This window comes from Pituophis catenifer, unplaced genomic scaffold, assembly GCF_029215685.1.
Source record: "Pituophis catenifer annectens isolate HBS135680 unplaced genomic scaffold, rPitCat1.0.hap2 SCAF_1, whole genome shotgun sequence".
Classification (NCBI taxonomy): Eukaryota; Metazoa; Chordata; class Lepidosauria; order Squamata; family Colubridae; genus Pituophis; species Pituophis catenifer.
In genome coordinates, this window is record NW_027256881.1 from 323,069,376 (window position 1) to 323,090,627 (window position 21,252).

Genomic DNA, 21,252 nt, shown 5'->3' on the forward strand with positions numbered 1-21,252 from the left:
CTCATCCTCCTTGTTTTTCCTATCCCACCTTTTGTTTTTTTTTTGGTTCTTTTGTTCGCTCATCCTTTTCCCTCTCAGCGAGGGAGTCGCTGCAATGCCGCTTTACGAGGGCCTCGGCAGCGGCGGGGAAAAAACCGCCGTGGTGATCGATCTGGGCGCGGCCTTCACCAAGTAAGATAGTTCCCTTCCTTTTTTTTTCTTTCTTTCTGCCAAATCACCTTAGCCCAGCTTTTTGTGACTGTGCACCTGTGTTCTCTCTCGCCGTCGTTTTTTATCTATCAATTGGTTTTATATCGCATTGCTATGCATTCTTTTTGCTCCCATTGCGCGTTGCAATTGTATTCCGCCGCCACCATCGCCTCATTTTTTTCCCAAGTGGTTGAATGAAAGGATAGGTTTACTCATTACTGATCTGGATTTACTCATTACTGATCTGGGTCCTTAATCCTGCTTCATAGAATAAATAAGTGCAGATTGCATTTCCAGAATCGTTGACCATAAACTACTCCTTTCTATCCATAATAGCTGTTTTGCATATGTTAGCCCAAAATCTGATGAACCCTTATGCTGCAGTGCAAGAACTTAGCTTGAGAGTTCATGACTTAAGACTAGCTGGGGTTGCCTTTGTACAATGTGTTTACAGTTAATTGAACCACAATTTATTGAATTAATTTATTTGCTGAATTTCCAAAACCACAGCTATCAATCATAATAGTTGGGTGCTTTAAGTTACATTACCCTAGCTAACCACCATATTTAGTCTAGGGGCAAACCCAGCCACAGAGTTCTAGTGTTGAAACTTGTACTTATTAATTGACCAGGGATTGATTGACCATCTTGCCTGATTCTGCTCAGAAATATTCCAGATTGAGACACATTGCTTATGCAATGTGGTGCATGATGTAGTGTGGTGCTTTCTGAACTTGGTTGTTTTCTTCTAGATGTTTTATTACTAATCTAGGTAACATCATCAATGCACTTATGTATTGGTACACTGTAAAATGCATAGTATTATAAAAGAGAAGGGAGAGAGAAAAGAGAACTGAGTTCCTGTTATCTGAGTAAGTTGTGAGTAAAGAATCTGGGTTTAAAATTCTGTTTGTCATGTGTCATGTAAAGCAGACATACTGTGATTGAATTGCATAAGCTATGGTTTGTGGGAAAATGTAGTACTGCAGATTCATACAATTTGAAGCTATATCATGGCTTAAAATGACTGAAGTTATACATCGCATTAACTAATGTGAGTGTTCGGTTTTGTACACGGGTGTCAAACTCGCAGTGTTACGTTGCCATCACGTAGCATGGTATTTTTCCCCTTCACGGAACTGAGGTAGGCGTGGCCTGCACATGATGCATCCGGCCCGCAGGCCACCAGTTTGACACCCCAGGTAGTATGAAATGTAAACCCAGCCGCTTACCATGTTAACAGAATACTAAGCCCTAGCTTTATAGTGCAGTTCACCATACTAATCAGTGTTTCTGATTATCACTTGTTCAGAACTTGAAATTATAGCTAATTGTTCTTTTAAAATTCCAGCTAGCCATTGTTGCAATGGCTGCAAAAGATAGGTTCTTAGGTTTAGCCTTAGAAGAACCATGAATCAGGACCATGATTGAGAATAACGTGAGCCATACAGAGTCTATTAATCTATTAGAGTACGTTAATTTATTGTGTTAAACTGTGTTGAATTAACGCCATCAATTCTTTAACTAGTTTTTTCTATTTTTAAAGCCATAAATTTTTAAATTTCTAGCCAAGATATTTTTTTCTAAACCATGCCTATAATGATATTTTAAATGTTATCATGTTCTTCCCTTAAGTGTAGTTGTAGAATATGTGCTATACTGCAAAATAAAAAGGGGGAAATGTTCCAATACTCTTGGATATATAAAAGTTCTTAGGTTGTTTTTAATATTACTTCGGATTCAGAAAAAATTAGTTTTAGTTTGCTTCTGGCATGAAGTATTTAAATTGGTTCTTAGTAGGATTACCAAATCGGTGCAGGCCATTTTGTTGTTTTGAATATGTATGTATTCTAATATTTTTAATTTTTCTAGATGTGGCTTTGCAGGAGAAACAGGACCCAGATGTGTCATACCTAGTGAAATAAAGAAACCTGGTGTTTCAAAGGTAATCTTTTAAGAAAATATAATTATATGAGTATCAGAACAAATGGTGGAAATTGCCAATATGCTCTTAACTATGCTAGCAAATCTGAGAATGTGGCTAACAGATTAGAAAAGTTCTGTCTACCTACCAATACAGTATGCAGATTATACAAGTATACAAACAGTATACTTAATTTCCCACGCTAGCAAAATAATGTTTAGGATCATCCAATGCAGATTAGAGCCCAATATGGAAAGGGATTTCCCAGATTTTCAGAATGGCTTTGGAAATGACTAAGGAATAAGAGACATGATATACCCTAAGTGAATGATGGGGTAGAAACAGCAACAAGTGAACTTATCAAAAGAATTGGAAAGAATCCAAACAATTGTGTAAGTGTAATATTTATTGATACGGTAAATCACTGAAGCCTAAGCTTTGAGAGCCAAGAAATGACAGTAAAGGCTTCAGGAGTATATAGGTTACAAAATACTTAAATGTTGATTTATGAGGAATAAAGTTCAAAATAAATATAGTTATTGTGCAGCAAAAGTATGTTAAGAGGGTCTCTGTACTTTTAATGACATTACAAAAAATGCGATCACTTGATCTCTGTTACGGGAGGAGTTAATGTGCTAATAGTTTGCTAGGAGTCTTTTCCTTGAAGTATTAGGTCTCTTTGGTAACTTGGTCTTTCCTCCTAGGTCAGAAGAGTCACTCTTGTCCTCTTTACCACTATTTATAGTACTCTGTTTATGATTGCTTTAAAATTAAAAAGTCTTAAGAAAGCAAGTTTTCATTTACATTCAAAGGTTTTCATTAAGGTTACATTTTATTGCAAGTGGAACTTTTTTAAACATTAAAAAAAATTTTCACATTGGAAAAAACAAATTGAAATGTCAATATGTGTTTCATTTTATTGTTTTGACCACATGAAGCTATGGAAGATGGTTAGGAAAATAGGAAACTCAAAATATCTCTTTTTTTTTTTTATAAAAAAAAGTTTTTCTTTTATAAACAAACAAGCAAACAATACATAATCAATCATTCAATGTGTCATCTAAATACATCTTTTGTGTCTTCTTACTCCTCCAATATTTATCATATCTTAATATCATTTCATTTATTATAACATTTCCCCCACATTTCTTACTTCTCTATTAATACACTTATCTATCTTTTTATTTTATTAAAAAATTTTCAACCCCCCACAACCTTCAACCCCCCCTCCCCACACACCCCTGACTTCCCAGAGTAAAAACAGGGTATAACATTTAACAAACCTAAGCTAAAATATGCTAATTTACTAAAAGATTCAAAACTCCCTCACATTCTTTTAACTCTCCTTTTAAAAGTTATTCATCAACCTTCCTTTTATAAATTCTCTTATCACATTTCACATTTATTACTAAAATCCTTTCCATACCTTCTTTTTCAGCATTACTCCCTAGTAAAATTCTAAATTAAACATTTATCCTCTTTGGTCATTCATAAACCACTTGCTAATTTCTGATTGTAATAAAACATTCTTCAGAATACAACCTTAATGATACTGTTAATCCATTGGGTTAAGTTATTTCTAAATCTTAAATTCATTCTTCAATATATAAGTTTCAAAACTTTCAGGAAGCTATCCATTAAATTTTAAATTAAGCATTTGGATACCTCAATAACTTTTAAAAAGCTATCCATTTTTAATTAAACATTTTTACTTCAATAAAACATTCTTCAAAATATAGCCCTCAGAAGGCTATCCCTTAAATTATATCCAAAGCTAAATATAATAAAACACTTCCTTTATATCATTGTCTTAAAAAATACTAATTTCAATAAACTTTCCAGATTTATTACTAAGATTCTCCCCAAAAGAAATTAATCTTCCTTTCTTTCTATATTTTTTCCAGTCCTTCTTCTTCAATAATACTTTCTTCTTCAGCATTGCTCCTCCCCCTGCTTTTATTTTCGAGAATTTTTCTCTCCTCCATTTTTTTTGGCTTTTTTACAAACTTTCTTCTTTCTTTCTTTCTTCTCCAGTCTTACTCCTCCACCACAATCCTGTTCTCTTCCTCTCAGTAAGAACACCTCTTTAACTGCAATTGAAAATCCATCCCTGCAACAAAGTTGTAAAGTTCCACTTCAAATCTTCCTTTTTGTATAAAAAATCCCAACACCTCCTGACAATTCTCCATTTGCCTATATCAGAACCTCTGGAGGAATATCTCTCAATCTTTCCTGGTTACACTCCTTCAAGCCTCTCTGCTCCTTTCTCTCAATTTGAAAAGCCTCTATTTCATTTTCCAAAGGCACAATAAATTGGGTTTTTTCTTCCGCCTCCTCTTCACTTATATCCTTGTTTGGGATTTGAGTAAAATCCTTCTTAAGAAACCCTTCAATTCTTTCCACGAACACAGAGGCAAATGATTCCAAAACTTCTTCCAAAAGATCCACAGTCAGCATTTGTGAGCCTTCATCATTTTTAAAAAATCCAGCCATTTTTTTTCCCCTTAGATATAATTTTTAAATCCTTCTCCTTTTAAAATAAAATCCTCTTCTTTTAAACAGGGGCTTTCAACACCACATAATACTTTGTATCTAAGTTTCACTTTTCCACGCCCCATTAGAAACGCACGCCATCTTACTTTCCCTTTCTACCACAGAGATTCAGAGGGAAGTGATAGATTTTGGAGTTAAAGTTTAGTACTTGCAATTTTCGTTTCTCCTGTATTTGCTCTGCCAGCTTTTAAGTCCAAAATTTCTTCCCTTAAAATTGAGTTGCTAATGCTGGTGTGGTCGTGATGCCACGTTCTACATAAAGCAGACTCGTCCCGGATCCAGAGCACTGAAGAGCTTTCAGGGAACTCTCACCCTGCAAACCCCAGGCTTAAAAAGAAAAACCTGGGGGTCTAGGGGAGCTCTACCCAAACCCCTCTGCTCTTCTCTCCCCCTTTTCCCCGGGGGGAGAGTTTCAAGCCGCTAGACAGCTGATTTTCGCTGTTCTAGCGGCAAATGGAATCACGGGGCTGGAGCTCCTAAAGGAGCATCCTTCGGTGATCACGGAGCCACCGGAAGTCGAAACTCAGAATATCTCAATGTCCTTATTGAAAATTATATTCAGGTCAGGAAGCTGCAGTCCAGGCAGAACATGGCAAAACATGGCTCCATATGTAAACCTTACAAGCAACTTTCTTGGTTGCGGACTGACAATCATAATATTACACAGCCTCCCATCTAAAATTTGATACGCATAGAAGTAATATTACAACTGTACAACAAAGTGCCAGGCTGAGATAAAGAACCTTTGTTGGTTGTATGGTAGCATTGGATTATTAATATGTGATATTGTTAAGCGCAAACAACCAGATCTACATGTATTGAGTTTAAGCTAACTGCTTTAGTGTATTCTGCCTGTAATACAGGAATCTCCCCAGACTGCTTGCCTCAGGAACAGATAGATAAGGTTCCAGGGAGTTTTGGGAGGGTCAGTTCTGGATCTCTTGCAGTTACTCTCCCCCCCCCCGGGCTGGACATTCCCCAACAGAGACTTATTCATAAAATTCATAAATCTATCATTACTTAAATGGATTGTCTGTGCATATAATAATCAACAAATGCTAAATAAATTTTAAAATATTTAAAACTATGTTTTTTTCTAAACTCACAGCCTATCAGAATTGTTCAATATAACATCAATACAGAAGAATTGTATTCATACCTGAAGGAATTCATTCACATGCTTTATTTCAGGTAGGAGATACTGCACTAAATATTTATGTGATGGGTTGTTGGGGTGGGTAGCCCCAAGTTTTGCAAAGAGATTGCTTAGATATTGGATTAAGTAAAATATGATTATGGCTGTGTTATGTATTACAAAGCTTCCATTTCCTATCCTAGGATTTGATACTACTATATAGCCACTATCCAAAATCTGTAGTGTGTGTTCTTAGAATTGTATCAGACTTTTGATATCTAATAAGCCTATGCTTGCTCACCTTCTTAAACATCAACCAATATAAATATTTATTATAATCATCTTGGTTTGCAATACTCTGATGCGACAATCTGAAACCCAACATCACTGCTAGGGTCAAGCTATCATACATTTTATTTGCATATAAGCTAACTTGATTATGAGTCCAGCTCTTGTAATTTACTTAACAAATTGGCTAAGCCTGATTAGTGACCCCAATTGCTCACTTCACTTTTATGGTTTATAGGCCCAAGTCATAAGCTTGTTTTTACAAGCCTTTTTAAAAATTATCATTTCTCTGTTGATCAATCTGGCTTAAAAAAGACAGAATGCCTTTCTCTTTTAAAATGTTCATAAAAATAAAAAGAGACAAGATGTGGTTTTAAATATGAGTAAAAATGTGAATGTCATTTCACCATATAAATTCATACATTTACGTAAGCATCAAGCACAGATCTTTCTAGGATTTTGTAACTGCTTTCTAGCTAAGGTAAAACTTTCTTAAGGAGCTGTTGACCTATGCTTACTCTGAACCATTTTTTCCCCTTCAAATCTGGATTTCTCTTCAACACTAAAAAAAATGAATATAGGCAAATATATCTGAAATTAAACATCAACCTCAATATACTTGCTTCTCTGAAGCTCAGGCATGTGTTAATCTTCCCATTATAGAATATTTGTCTAAAGCCAATCAAAATGGGAAGGCAGTATATCTCCTTCCAGTTGAATTTCTGACCTATCAGTCAATATTCCAATACCTGGTATTGCTCATCGTTTTGGTTCTCATCTGTTTGCATATCTATTCAAAAGTTAAGCCTCATTGTACTTAGGTAAATTTATTCCATTGTAATGTATTTTATTCATTCATGGATTTATAGACGGCTCATATCACAAGGCATTGAGGCAATTTACAATAATCATTAATAAAAACCTATAGACAATAACCCATCCTAAACTAAGCAATTCTACCTAGGATTGTAATCTGCTTGAAAACTGCGCAAGTAATAAATTTGTACACAAAGGCAAATAATTTTATTCGGTTTTCTGATCACATTCATTCATTTTTCAGGCATCTGCTGGTAAACCCCCGAGACCGTCGGGTTGTGATCGTGGAATCTGTATTGTGCCCTTCTCATTTCAGAGAGACGCTCACAAAAGTTCTATTCAAGTATTTTGAGGTACAGTAACACATTCCAACTTGCTTGCTATAGCTGACAATTTTAACAGTTGTCAGATTTTCTTTACTCACCTGTGATTTTTTTTTTTTTAATTTGATTTATATGCCACCCTTCTCCGGAGACTCAGGGCGGCTTACAGTGCGTTAAGCAATAGCCTTCATACTTTTGTATATTTTATACAAAGTCAGCTTATTGTCCCCACAAACTGGGTCCTCAATTTACCTACCTTAGAAAGGATGGAAGGCTGAGTGCCTTGTCTGCAGAGCTATCCAGGCTCCTTAATTAAAGCAACCATGACCCAATTTTTAATAATTTCCCAGTCACTAAGGGGTCCTAAATTCTGGATCTGTATCTGTTGAAGGTAGTCCTCAACATATGATCAAAAGATGGTTACGACTGGTCCTTGGAGTTCAAGACATCCCAGAATGCCCTCCCCTCAGTCACATGACCCCAGTCTAGGTACTTGGCAACTGGCTTGCACTAATGACACATTACAGAGCCCAGTCATCACATTTGCTGTTTCCCTGCCTGCTCCCCAGGATACTCAGTGGGGAATTTGGCAGGGAAGGTCACAAGTTGCTGGAATAAGTCTTTTCCACCCATGCACCATCTCTCAGCCCTCTGGGCTTATGCTAACCACATGTGCACCCTCCCCAATCCTTGCCATGTCTTCCTTTAATCTTTTCTTTTATGTACTCCGAGAGCGTATGCACCAAGACAAATTCCTTGTGTGTCCAATCACACTTGGCCAATAAAGAATTCTATTCTTGCGCAACGTTGCCCCAGTTCTCACTGTGCCTCCCTCATGCACTTTCCCCAAGCCTTGCTGCAACACCCTTGCCGCACACCCTCCCTATGCTGCACTGTACTTCCCTTGCACTTCCCTGTGCATTCTCCCTGGCATTTACCATGCCTCTGTCAAGCACTGTCCTGAGCCTCGCTGTGCCACCCTTGCATACTTCTGCGCATCCTCTCCTAGTCTTTCCGTATCGCTTCGTGCATCACCTCAGATCCTTCCCTACCCATCAGGCACCACTTACTTGCCTGATGGCCTGCTTGCAAGCCATCTGGGACTTGCAATCTCCCCAAATCTTGCCACGTCTGCTGGCGTCCTCAGAGATTGACTTGGTTGTGGGAAGCCAATAGGAAGTTGTCTCATCCAACAACCATGGGATTTACTTAGTGGGAATAGGATTGCAGGGCTGGCTGTTGCTAATCAATGCAGTCACTCTTTAGAACCACATTGCTTAATGATTGAACTTCTGGTTTCAATTGCTGTTGTAAGTTGAGGACTATATATGGTAGAATTCCCCAATCTTTCTGGATTGGCGGCTCGGAGTGGGTGGAGGGGAGAAAGGGGATGGTTTTGTGGGAGGGGCAGGCGCATGTGCGCACGTGAACCCCCTTTGCTTGCGCAAGTGAGGCTGTGAGCGCTCGTACAAGTGGGACCACAAGCTAATCATGTGGCCCATGGCCAATAGGCATGGCCCACAGGTTGGGGATCCCCGATCTATGGCATACTTTCCTTTAGTGGAAACATTCAGTTACAAAATATATAGCCTTGTGTCAGGGATGCTTTAATTTAGACTTTGTCCTGTCCCAGGTGACACACACACACACACAGACACACACACACACACACACACACACAGAGAGAGAGAGAGAGAGAGAGGGAGGGAGAGGGAGGGAGAGGGAGAGAGAGAGTTAAGCTGCAAAAAGCTTATATCTGGTTTATGCAGTTACAGCAAGAGCAGGCTAGGCGTGTATATAGTCACATGCAGTTTTGAGTTGTCCCAAATCCCTTGGAAGCTTGGCCTGGAAGGAGTTTCAAGTAATCAAAATCCAAAGTAACAGGCAGAAACATTGTTGGAACACAGCACAAAGGTCTCAGCATGGTGGGGGGTCCAAGTTGGACCCTTGAAGATGGTCCAAAAGCTGGTCCAAGTTCAAGGAACAGAGACAGGAGTTCAGGATATATTGAATGTGGGATTTCCTGCATACAGATGATAATGGCAGTGTGTCCAAATGATCACAGACATCCTGCAGAATATTAAAAATTGTACTTTTGTATTCCTTCTAGGTTCCTTCAGTGTTGTTTGCACCAAGTCATCTGATGTCTCTTCTAACACTTGGAATTAATTCTGCAATGGTTTTGGATTGTGGTTATACAGAAAGCCTGGTGTTACCTGTATCTTTTTAAAATCTCTTTTAATCCTATCAGTCAGGAAGCAAGTACCCTAAGCACGACAAAATGGACTCCCCAGAACTAACTAAGTTGACTTCTGGGCAAAAGATTTTCCATGTCAGATATCCTACTTTCCTTGTCAAATATCCTATTTTATTTAAGCCAATTTACATTTTAAACCAGGACTGTGAAACTGGAGGCTCACGGGCCAGGTATGGCCCGTGCAGGCCACACCCACCCTGGTTCCCCAAAGCCAAACAACATTGTGATATGTCACAATATGGCCCGCAATGCGATCGGGTTTGACACCCCTGCTTTAAACTGAAAATATTCCCAGGGCATTCTGCAGTATAAAAGGAAAATAAAATGTAGAGATAGTCCTCAATTTACAACCATAATTGACCCCCCTACACGCACATTTCCATTGCTAAGCAAGGCAGTTGTTAAGTGAGTAGTGTCCCATTTTACAACATTTTTTGTCTTGATTGTTAAACCAACATTACAGTTAAGTCAATCATTTAGTCATCAAGCAAATCTGGCTTCCCTCATTGGCTTTGTTTGTCAGAAGCTGCCTTGGAAGGTCGCCAGACCCCCGGATACAGCAACCATCAGAAATACATACATCAGAAATACAAACCCAAAGTTTGATCACGTAATGCTGCAACAGTCATAAGACTGAGAATTGGTTGTAAGTCTTTTTTTCAGCACCCCTGTAACTTTAAACTCATCAAATGAACGGGTGTAAGTCAAATGGTAATAAAATAACAGAAAAGGCAACAAAATACAGGTAGTCCTCGACTTACAACAGTTTGTTTAGTAACCGTTCAAAGTTACCACAGCACTGAAAAAAGTGGCCTATGACCGTTTATCACACACACAACCATTGCAGCATCCCTGTGGTCACGTGATCAAAACTCGGATGCTTGGCAACTGACTCATATTTATGACAGATGCTATGTTCCAGGGTCACGTGATGAACTTTTGCGACCTTTTGACAAGCAAAGTCAATGGGGAAGCCAGATTCACTTCACAACTGTGTTACTAACTGAACAACTGCAGTGGTTCACTTAACAGCTGTGGCAAGAAAGGTAGTAAAATGAGGTAAAATTCAGTTGGGAACTGTCTTGCTTAACAACGGGGGGGGGGGCGGAAATTGAATGTTAGAAAAACAAAGACTCTTCAGTTGGTACTGAAAAAGATGTAGGCTCAGTGGTGGGATTCAGCCGGTTCAGGAGAACCGGTAGTTAAATTGCTGGCTGGCCCCGCCCCTTCCAGGAGTCCCCATGCACCTCATTTTGGCTTCCAGTAAGTGCAGGGAGGCCGCCTAGGTCCAAAACGGGGCACGGGGGGTGGCGTCCCTCCCGCAGCCCGTTTTTGGTTCGAGGTGGGTGCAGGAGGCACCTGTCACGCACCCTGGCCATGTCCACCATGGCCACACCCACCCAGCAAATCATTAGGGCAGAGAACCAGTTGTTCAATTATTTGAATCCCACCACTGTGTAGGGTTACTCCACTTGTCCTGAAGAGTGTTCCACGAGCTGCCTGTTTTGAGATGTTGAGAGCAGAGAAAGCCAAACAAGCTTTTATTGCCACATTCAGAGATCCCATCATTCTTCCATCATCTCCTGTCCAAGCAATGAAAAGATCCAGCCTTTTTTTTTTTTAGCTTCCACAAATTGGTTGCTTTATATATCTTCAAGTCATGCCTCAGATTTCATTCATGAAGCCTGAGATTAAAAATCAGCTTTATTTCAATTCAGTGACAATTACGAGGGCTTTGGAGATTTGATGTATTTGAAGCTAATGCTACTTATTTATAAATAAAATACTTGCATGCAAAATTTCTTCACTTAAGTAATTCTTGTTGCAGAAAAAGCAGGCGTATCTTCATTTAAAATTATGAAATTAAAACTAGTAAAAAAAATTTTTTTAAGAAAGCATATTCAGGTCAAAAACTTAACCATTGTTCCAAAATTGTAGTGTATCATGACTCTTTAATTCCTATCTCAGCTGCCCAAGGTTGCTATTAAAAGATGGCCACATAAATTAATTGTAAAAACACCGAAACAAAAATGAATTTTCTCTTCTGGTAATATTGTCATCTGCAATCGTACATTTGTGTGTGGTGCTTGTATCTCATCTTTTAAATAAGAAATACTGTGAAATAAAATATCCTTAACTGTTCGAAGATTTATGAAGGAATTCCTGTACTCAGTTGCTGGGGTGCTCTTCCTTTGGGAGGAAAAGCCATTCACAAGTAAGCTGATAGCAAATATCAAGGCATTTATTAAGGAAAGATCAACTACTTTGGCAGTGTTTCTCAACCTCAACAAATTTAAGATGTGCGGACTTCAATTCCCAAAATTCTGAGACTTCAGAATTAAGTACCTATCTTAAAGCTGCTGAAGTTGAGAAACACTGGTTTTGAGTAATATTGATTTTGCTAGGTGGGAACCAGGATGGACTGGGTTTTTTTCAATCCTACAAGTGTTTGGAAGAGAAGCAGACAACATTCTGCTCCCAAACCTTTTGGATCTCGGCTCTAATCCACTCTGGTTACATGGATTACATGGGAAGAGAATTATGATAATTGTAGTCCATGATGTTGGGTGGATACTTGGTAGCCTATCTTTTTTTATATAAATACAAGTTAGACATTATATAAGGAAAATCTCTCCTGCATAATACTAGAATTTGGGCTTTATGCTTTTTCATACAGAAGATAGTTGGGATTAGCTGTAGGATTAACTTTTAGAAGATGTAATAAATATAGACAGCATGTAGAAGATGATCAAGCTAATACAAGGAGGATGCCATTAATGACTACTGGTTACCATAATTCTTTATTATTCTTCAGTATAAATGGACAGGTGTAGCACTTTCACTACTACTACCAGTGTTAAGAGGGCTGAAAATGTTGCATCCCAATTGGCTCTTCTCCAAAATGTTAACCATTACATAGTTGATGAAGCCAGAAGGCTGAAAATCATCCATTGTACAAATGCATCATGTGAGATGGATGAATGCCAGAAATCAATGCCAGATATTTCCTAAATATCTTCTGTTCTCCTTAATACTCTCTAGAGAACTAGAGTACCAGTTGCTGGAGCAAAGTACAGTAGATACAGGAGCCATCAAAGGACAAAGCCTTGCCTTAGTGATGGGTAAGATCTCTGCTGGGAGAGGGAGACTGCTTTTCACCTTAGTGGTTCTGGGGGAGGATAGGGGATGGATGGATGGATGGATGGACGGACAGACAAATCTTGTCCTAAGAAGCAGTAATTTCAATGCTGAATCCCCTTATTTCTAATAATGTGTTAATTCAGGAAAGTATTGTTATGCTTGATCTCAGTGTATTCCACTCTAAACCCTTAAATATCTTGGTTGCAATTCTTAACCTTATCATTGAACTATTAGACTTATCAATGTGTGTGTTTAATTTGCGTTAAAGCAGAATTTCCTAGGTAACTTGCACTTAAATTGTCAGAATGGTCTGCATTTGAATTTTGTATCCTCGGTAGGTGTTAATTCCAGATGTATTGCATTTCTGCTATTTTAGGTTCTGTTCCAGAAGACATTGTAGAAGACATAAAAGGTAAAATACGTTTCTTTGTCCAAACTTTAGTTTAGTTTTTGTCCAGAAATCTTTAAATGCATGGAAGTAGACTTTCATAAAATAGTGGGATAACTTTAAATCTGCTTCTTCCATAAATATATCTGAACAGCAACAGCTAATGTTGCAGCCTCAGACATTTTGAGGTGTAATTTTCCTTACCATCTTACAAACCAGCTGCTTCATGTTACATTCTCGTTCACAGTGCATAATGAACAATCTGCCAACTATATCCATTTCCCCAAAGTTTTGTTCCAAATCTTGCTAGCATGATATGCATCTCACTAGGAGGCTCTTTGCAAAGGAGAATAATTCAAAAAGATAGATCATATCAGTACAAAAGTATTTCTTTTGGAGAAATCTCACAAGAGGTTTACAAATATCAAAGGAGGACAATCTAAAGGCTATTTTTATATCTCTCTGAAGTTCGCACTTGTTTTGTGAGTGACCTCCAGCGGGGACTGAAAATTCAGGCAGCAAAGTTTGATATGAATGATAGCGCTGAGGTATGTTGGAAATAAACAGAAGTTTCAATTCAGTAGAGCAAATGTAATTACTTAAATGTAATGTTTCACTTTCCGAGTGTGCCTCTATCCTTTGTAGCGTCCGACTCCACCGCCAGATGTAGACTATCCACTGGATGGAAAGAAGATTTTGCATATCAATGGATCAATCAGGTTAGCAATACGGTCACTTTCTTGTATTACTTTTGCAATGACAATTACATTTTTTAAGTCCCTCTCAACAGGATGTTGTTTGCTAGGCAAGAGCAGAATGTATAGATGTCCAAGCTTCTCTTATTCAGAAAGCGTTAAAAGTGTTGCACAAGGGGAAATGTCTGGCTCTAAACCAGGGGGTGGGTTCCACTTACCTTTACTACCGGTTCGCAACAGGAGTGTGCATGTGGTTTGCTTCGCTCAAGTGCGCTTCTGCGCATGCGCAGATCATCCATGATGACATCCGGGCGGAGCCTCTCGCCGCTTTTACTACCGGTTCCCAAGAACCAGACCGAACCGGGAGCAACCCATCACTGCTCCAAACCTACACTACTGTCAAGATATATTTCATCAAGCCTTACCAACCTTTGATTGGGATTTAGGAACCAACACTGCAAACAAGTGGGACCACATCAAAAAGTTTAAAAAGTAGTGATAGTATACAAATTAAGTGAATGTTATTACCCAGAGAGTGTTGCTGTTTGGGATGGAAAGCAAGTAGAGAGATCAAGGGCCTTGAGCGGGAAGGAAGATTCACAAATAAGGCAACAGGGGTACAAGGGGCAGCACTGAGTCGGGGGGGTAGGGAAGTGAGAAAAGATGGGTCAGGTAGATTTGGGCCACCAAATTTGGTAGCGGAATGGGAAGAGGGGGACTTGATGTAGGCTGTATCTGAACACATGGTGGGCTGCATACAGCCTGACACAGGATTGTGTACTTTTCTCTAGTCAGTATAATCCTTTTCAAATCAGTTGGGTAGCTAGGACAGAACAGGTAATATCCTCTGGATTCCTAAACAGATTCAAGCTTCACTCTCTGCATATTAACATTGAAAGTCGCCTAGAGTCGCCTCACGGGGAGATAGGTGATGAACACATTTAATAAATAAGTATAATAAATAAATGACTCAAGGCTTCCTTTTTTTTCTCACAGAGATTCTGTTGTCGAAGTACTCTTTGTGCAGGACAATGAAGAGAAATCTGTGGCTACTTTAATATTGGACTCTCTTATGGAGGTAGCACAATTTGGATAAGATTGTCTGTGTGTGAGACAGTATGTGTGTGCAAGCTCTGTTAATAGCGGTTCGTTTGTTTTTTACCCAGACACCCTGACATGACCACAAGAGTGATGATGACACAGAGAAACCAAGGCTGTGGAAGCTTTTATGCCTGAAATGTATTTGAATATAAGTAGCTCGGATTGGTAGTTGGGCTGTGGCCTGAGCTCCGAGCTTGGCAATTCGGTTGCAAACGTTTCGTCACCATTCGAGGAGACATTGTCAGTACATACAGAGATACTGACGATGTCTCCTCAAATGGTGATGAAATGTTTGCAGTCAAATTGCCAAGCTCAGAGTTCAGACCAACAGCCTAGCTTTTATGGCTCTTTACTTCTTTATGCTATTGAGTCATCAAGTGTACTTAGTTTTTTCATGTGTGGCTCTTCCATTGTGGATTTCTTTTTGTAAAATACATGGTGACATGGTGTAATATGTCATATGTTGTTGTTCATCTGAGGTTGTATTTACTTACTTTTAAGATGTTAAGGACCAGATTATTTTTACTATCTCCTGATATTTTATATATATAAAAGCGAAAACCACTCACGCCGTAATCATAAAATCTCCAGAACCGTAAAGCCTACAAACTTGAAATTTGCCACATATGTTCCTCTTGGCTTCTAGGTGCTCATTAAGAAAGGATTTTTCGAAATAACCATCAGAGCATTAGTATTTCCTATATTATTATAACACGCTCTTATGGTAATTAGTTAGACATTCTATTCCCCCTCCCAACTTGAAAATAGCATAGCTGTTCTGTGGGGCAAGCCTGAGGGAGAGAAGGGGATAGAAAGCCTGAGGGAGAGAAGGGGATAGGATAGGGGAGGATTCTGTGGGGCAAGCCTGAGGGAGAGAAGGGGATAGAAAGCCTGAGGGAGAGAAGGGGATAGGATAGGGGAGGATTCTGTGGGGCAAGCCTGAGGGAGAGAAGGGGATAGAAAGCCTGAGGGAGAGAAGGGGATAGGATAGGGGAGGATTCTGTGGGGCAAGCCTGAGGGAGAGAAGGGGTTAGAAAGCCTGAGGGAGAGACGGGGATAGGATAGGGGAGGATTCTGTGGGGCAAGCCTGAGGGAGAGAAGGGGATAGAAAGCCTGAGGGAGAGAAGAGGATAGGATAGGGGAGGATTCTGTGGGGCAAGCCTGAGGGAGAGAAGGGGATAGAAAGCCTGAGGGGCAGAAGGGGATAGGATAGGGGAGGCTTCTGTGGGGCAAGGCCAAGGGAGAGAAGGGGGAGAGGAGAGGAGAGGACGATTGTAACTACTCATTAATTTTCAAGCTGTAAGTGTCGATTTATCAAGCCCCATCACATAGTTTCGTAGCGAAGCACAGGTATCCAGCTAATGTTTTGATATGTAAACCCACAGAACTCAAAGAGGGTGTACTTTCTTTTTCACATGACTATATGTACAAGGCTGGACCAATGGGAATGTTTTCTCTCTCTGCCCCACAACAGCCGTGGCTAACAGCCAGATCAATACATTAATCCTCATCACAGTACCCCTAGAGTCAGCTTCCTCTCCCCTTTTTGTCTCTCTTGCTAACTCACACCCGCACAACAGTAGCTATATCCAGCTATACACCACAGCCCGATATAATACAGAAAGTGTCAGAAGCCTTGGTAGATAAAGGCAATCTCACAGGAAATTAAGCAGTTAAAGTAGGAAGCCAAGTGTGTGTGTGCGTGGGGGGGGGGGGTTGCTATATATTTGATCGTGCTTAATTTTCCTGACAGAATAATTAGTCAGTGGAACAACTTGCTTTCAGAAGTTGTGAATGAGGTTTGAAGTTTTTAAGAAGAGATTGGACAACCATTGGTCTGAAATGGTATAGGGTTTCCTGATTAAGCAGGGGGTTGGACTAGAAGACCTCCAAGGTCCCTTCCAACTTTGTTATTCTGTTATTCTGTTATTTTGTTAATTAGTAGCCTAATTGAAATGTTTTCTCTTCTTCTTCTCCTTTATCAGTGCCCAATAGATACTAGGAAACAACTGGCCGAAAACCTGATAGTAATTGGGGGTACAGCTATGTTACCAGGATTCCTGCACAGATTAATGGCCGAAATACGGTACCTGGTGGAGAAGCCAAAGTACAAGGAGATCCTGGCCTCAAAGACCTTCCGAGTGCACACGCCACCAGCCAAGCCAAACTGTGTGGCATGGTTAGGAGGTTAGTCTGCAAAAGCTGGGAACCGGAGTGGAAATTATGTGAGCCTGCACACAGTATGCAACTTTTGCAATGCCACTCCTAGCAGAGACTGGAAAGCTTGGGTACAGGGGCACAATATATTTTATAAATTTTAGTATCTTTTCCTCAGTCTTTCGCCAAAGGGCTTGAGGAGGTGTAGAACTAGGGCCAGGAACTGTTCTATGACTGGGTGAAGGAGCCGGCTCCTGAGATTATCAAGATATTTGGTCTTGATATTTATTTTTTTATAGCCCTGTTTAATTTCTGATTGGTATTTTTTTTTTATTTTATTTTTTTAATTTGATTTATATGCCGCCCTTCTCCGAAGACTCAGGGCGGCTTACAAAGTGCTCAGCAATAGCCTTCATCCTTTTGTATATTTATACAAAGTCAGCTTATTGCCCCCACAAACTGGGTCCTCATTTCACCTACCTTAGAAAGGATGGAAGGCTGAGTCAACCTTGAGCCTTGGCGAGATTCGAACCCTGCAGTAATTGCAGGCAGCTGGTCTTAAGCAGCTTAATAACAGGGTGCCTTAAACCCTTGTACTACCAAGGCTCTTGGTATTCAGCTTCTCAGAATCTCTATTGTAGGAATTGGATCATTATATCAATTATCATTATATAGATGAAAAACTCTCAGTCAAGATTGACTAGGGAAAAACAGTAAGATCTTACTTGGGCTAATAGAAATACACAAAAATAAAACTTGGGTTGTACTTTTCCCTCTTGCCACCATTTGATTTGCTTCTCCATGTTTTAAGCTCTGTGTCTTATTCTGTATTACAGGAGGCATTTTTGGAGCCCTTCAGGACATTCTTGGCAGTCGTTCAGTCTCAAAAGAATATTACAACCAGACAGGACGTATCCCTGATTGGTGCTGCCTCAATAACCCTCCTTTGGAAATGATGTTTGATGTAGGAAAAACACCTCCACCGTTGATGAAAAGGGCTTTTTCCACAGAGAAATAACAGTTTTGTTCATACTGTGACGTTGCCTTTTTTCCTCATCTACCTGAAGTTGGACTGTTACGGAGCTCAGTGTAATACGTTGGATAAATCTGCAAGTTAAATTCTGGGGCACTGGCCACAATTTTGGCTGATTATGTTCCTTTCTGTCAGTTACATTGGCTTATGATGATGCCCCAGTGATATTTGTTTATATACACAAGTGATATCAACATAAGTGCTCAAGCCTTTACTGTTATTTAAAGTATATACTGTAGATACCTTTTTTAAAGCTCGCTTGGCATCTGATGCTGCACATACGAGTTCTTCCACCAAATGTAATGCTGTGTTTAATTTGAAACCTGTTGCCTCTTAAAATAGATTTAAAATATCCATAATAGTTTGAGGATTTTCTTGGAAATTTAGTGCTTTTGCTTTTGTTAAGGTAAGGAATGGCAAGTAGGGGCCTTCTTGATGATTATCAACACCACGTATAAATTAGAACATGTAATTCACAACATTAGGAGAGCCACAATTATTGTAATTCACAAACATTAAGAGAGCCACTAGCATCCCTCGGCGTTGGCTGGGGCTTCTGGGAATAAATGTTCACCGACTTCTGGATTGGCTTCTTCCTTGTTCCTGAAAAAAAGAGAGAGGAAGCTATCCCTTATAAAAAGCCAATCACGATATAATCTTTTACTTACAATGGAGCCAGAGTGCTTAAAGTTAACTCACATGTTAAAAACATTTATTTAACCAATCAATGCTCATTGTCTACTCTGTTGTTTTATTTTAATTTCAGCTGCTTTAATTTATTTTACTTAAAAACATTCTTTCCCTCTCTTCAATCCAGCAATATTTATAGCATCTTGCAAACATTTAGCATTTAGGAAAATCCCTCATTTTCAGAAATCTCCACCTCCTTTTTATCCTTGGAACTAGAACCATCGATGGCTTTGGTTATGTTGATTTTCCTATGAAAGAGCAAGTCATCTAACACATTTCATTATGATATTCTCATGTAGAAATGATATGGCCTGTCAAATTTTAAAAAAAATATTAAAAGTGTCCCAAATCAACATGTCTGCGAAATATGGTTGTATCTCTGCTTTCACTGTAGAGTTCTAGGCCTACAGAATCATTTCTCTTATTTCACTCTGGTTCTTCTATCCTTTTTTTTTTTTTTGGTGGGGTTAAGCTGAATAAAATTTGTTTCATTCTGTTTCAAGCAACATTATCTAGAATTTATTGTGGTTTTCTTAATCAACTTTAAATGTACCAGATTCTACCTCTTGTTTTTTTTTTGGGGGGGGGACTTAAAAGATGGTGTATAATACCTTAATTTCTTCTTGAGATGGAAATACTGAAGTATAGGTAGGCCTCAGCTTACGAGCCCAACATTTCTGTTGATAAGCGAGACATTTCTTAAGTAAGTTTTGTCCCATTTTACGACCTTTCTTGCCATATATCTTAAGTGAATCATTGCAGTTAAATTAGTAATCTAGTTAAGTGAATCTGGTTTCCCCATTGTATTTGCTTGTCAGAAGGTCACAAAAGGGAATCGCACAACTCCAGGACACTGCAAGTGTCATGAGTCAGTAGCCAAACATCTGATTTTTGATTATGTGACCATAGGGCTGCTACAATGGTTGTAAATATGAAAAAAGGTCATTTTTTCCAGTGCTGTTGTAACTTTGAATGGTCACTAAATGCACCGTTGTAAGTTGAGGACTACCTGTATTCAACAAACTAGGAAGTATTCACAATGAATTACCTTCACAAATAAAAAGTTTTCTTCTCACATTTTTTTCCATAATAGGAGAAGTAAAGCTATGTAAAAAGAAAAAGACCATATTCTTATTACAAGTCTATATCCTATATTATCCTGATCTTTACCTGTATCAAACCATGATTATGGGAAATAATATAGCATGCAAGCATTGGATTCATATATTGTGATAAGCCCTGATTTGAAAGAATTGCACATCTAGCTCTGTAACACAGAAGGGTTGGTTTGACAAATTATATATACGATTGACAAATAGTGGTCACTGTTATATAATTATTAATGCAAACTTGAATTGCTTTATAGCTTAATGTGATGTGTAGATTTAGATTCTTTCTTGCCTTGACTTTTTCTGTGAAAAGTCTTGTTGTCCTGGACATCTATTTCAAGTATCTATCATTTCCAATTGACTTGCTTCTGTTTAAAATATAGATCCTATTTTCTATGTTAGAAGAAGCTGAAAATGATACAACACAGGTACATTTTTAGGGAATTCTAAAATTTAACTCACTAAGAGTTAAATCTTTAAAACAGTTGTAGAAATGGGTTGTATAATTCAGGCACACTCTTCTGGAAAAGCTTTGAGAAAAGTGGGGAATAATAGCATTTTACGACAATTCTGAGCAGTTCTGATTTTAAGACAGATTGGAGTTTAAAGGATAGAGAAATGGCTGTTGACTTGGGTAAGTGTCCTCAAGATATTGCAATATGCATGTATGTATGTATCCTATAGCACATTCAACAAAACAAAAGATAAAAATATGAAATACAAAATGTGAAATATAAACGTGTAGATTACAGATATAATTTTTTGCTTCATTTGTCACAGCCAGGAAGTCAGCAAAGTCTCCATTATAGGCTCTATTTTGGCATTCTGTCACTATATGTTGGATTGTTCGTTTTTCAGCCCCGCACACAATTTGGTGATGATATTTTGCCCCACTTATACAAGGCCATGGCCAGTACAAATTCAGTTCAGTACTGTAGATATCCAAACACCAAATGATCATCAATTAACAATGAAAATACATTGAAACTTTGGGAAAGGTAGATGTGTTATAACAATGTAGCTAAAAGATTCTTCACACCTCTCTAGAGTCTTGTCTGTACCTCCCCAAGGGCGTGCTCCTGGAAACACTGGTTTAAGGTTTTCCTGACAGGTTCTACATGATCCAAATCACACTTTGAGCATGGATTACTGCTCAGGGCTTGTGTTTTCACAGGTACTGACCCACAAATTGCCAACTAAAATTTAGCTCAATGTGTTGCGTAGTTACTAGAAGTAACATTGTATCATACATACCCCAAATCCTGATTCAGTTAATTATAGTCAACCTGTTGGACAAATATATCCATTTTTTCTGTGGAAATCCTACAGAATTAATGTCTTTGCTCATTCAAGGCCTCAGCAACTTGAGCTCTTAGGGCTGCATGGAGGCCTACAAACAACTCCTTTCTTGTATCCCACAAACCACTATTGATCAAAGTTGCCAGAAACTGAA

General features: G+C 38.9%; 1 protein-coding gene across 1 annotated transcript; it reads left to right on the forward strand.

Moving 5' to 3' along the window:
- The first annotated feature begins 5 nt into the window (after positions 1-5).
- ACTR10 (actin related protein 10) lies at positions 6-19,043 on the forward strand. Its single transcript, XM_070931655.1, has 13 exons — positions 6-171; positions 2,062-2,134; positions 5,775-5,857; positions 7,150-7,258; positions 9,339-9,446; positions 11,633-11,700; positions 12,528-12,607; positions 13,003-13,038; positions 13,483-13,562; positions 13,660-13,733; positions 14,706-14,787; positions 16,796-16,997; positions 17,804-19,043. The coding sequence occupies exons 1-13, from the start codon at positions 95-97 to the stop codon at positions 17,983-17,985; spliced, it is 1,254 nt and encodes a 417-aa protein (XP_070787756.1). The 5' UTR covers positions 6-94; the 3' UTR covers positions 17,986-19,043.
- The last annotated feature ends 2,209 nt before the right edge of the window (positions 19,044-21,252 follow it).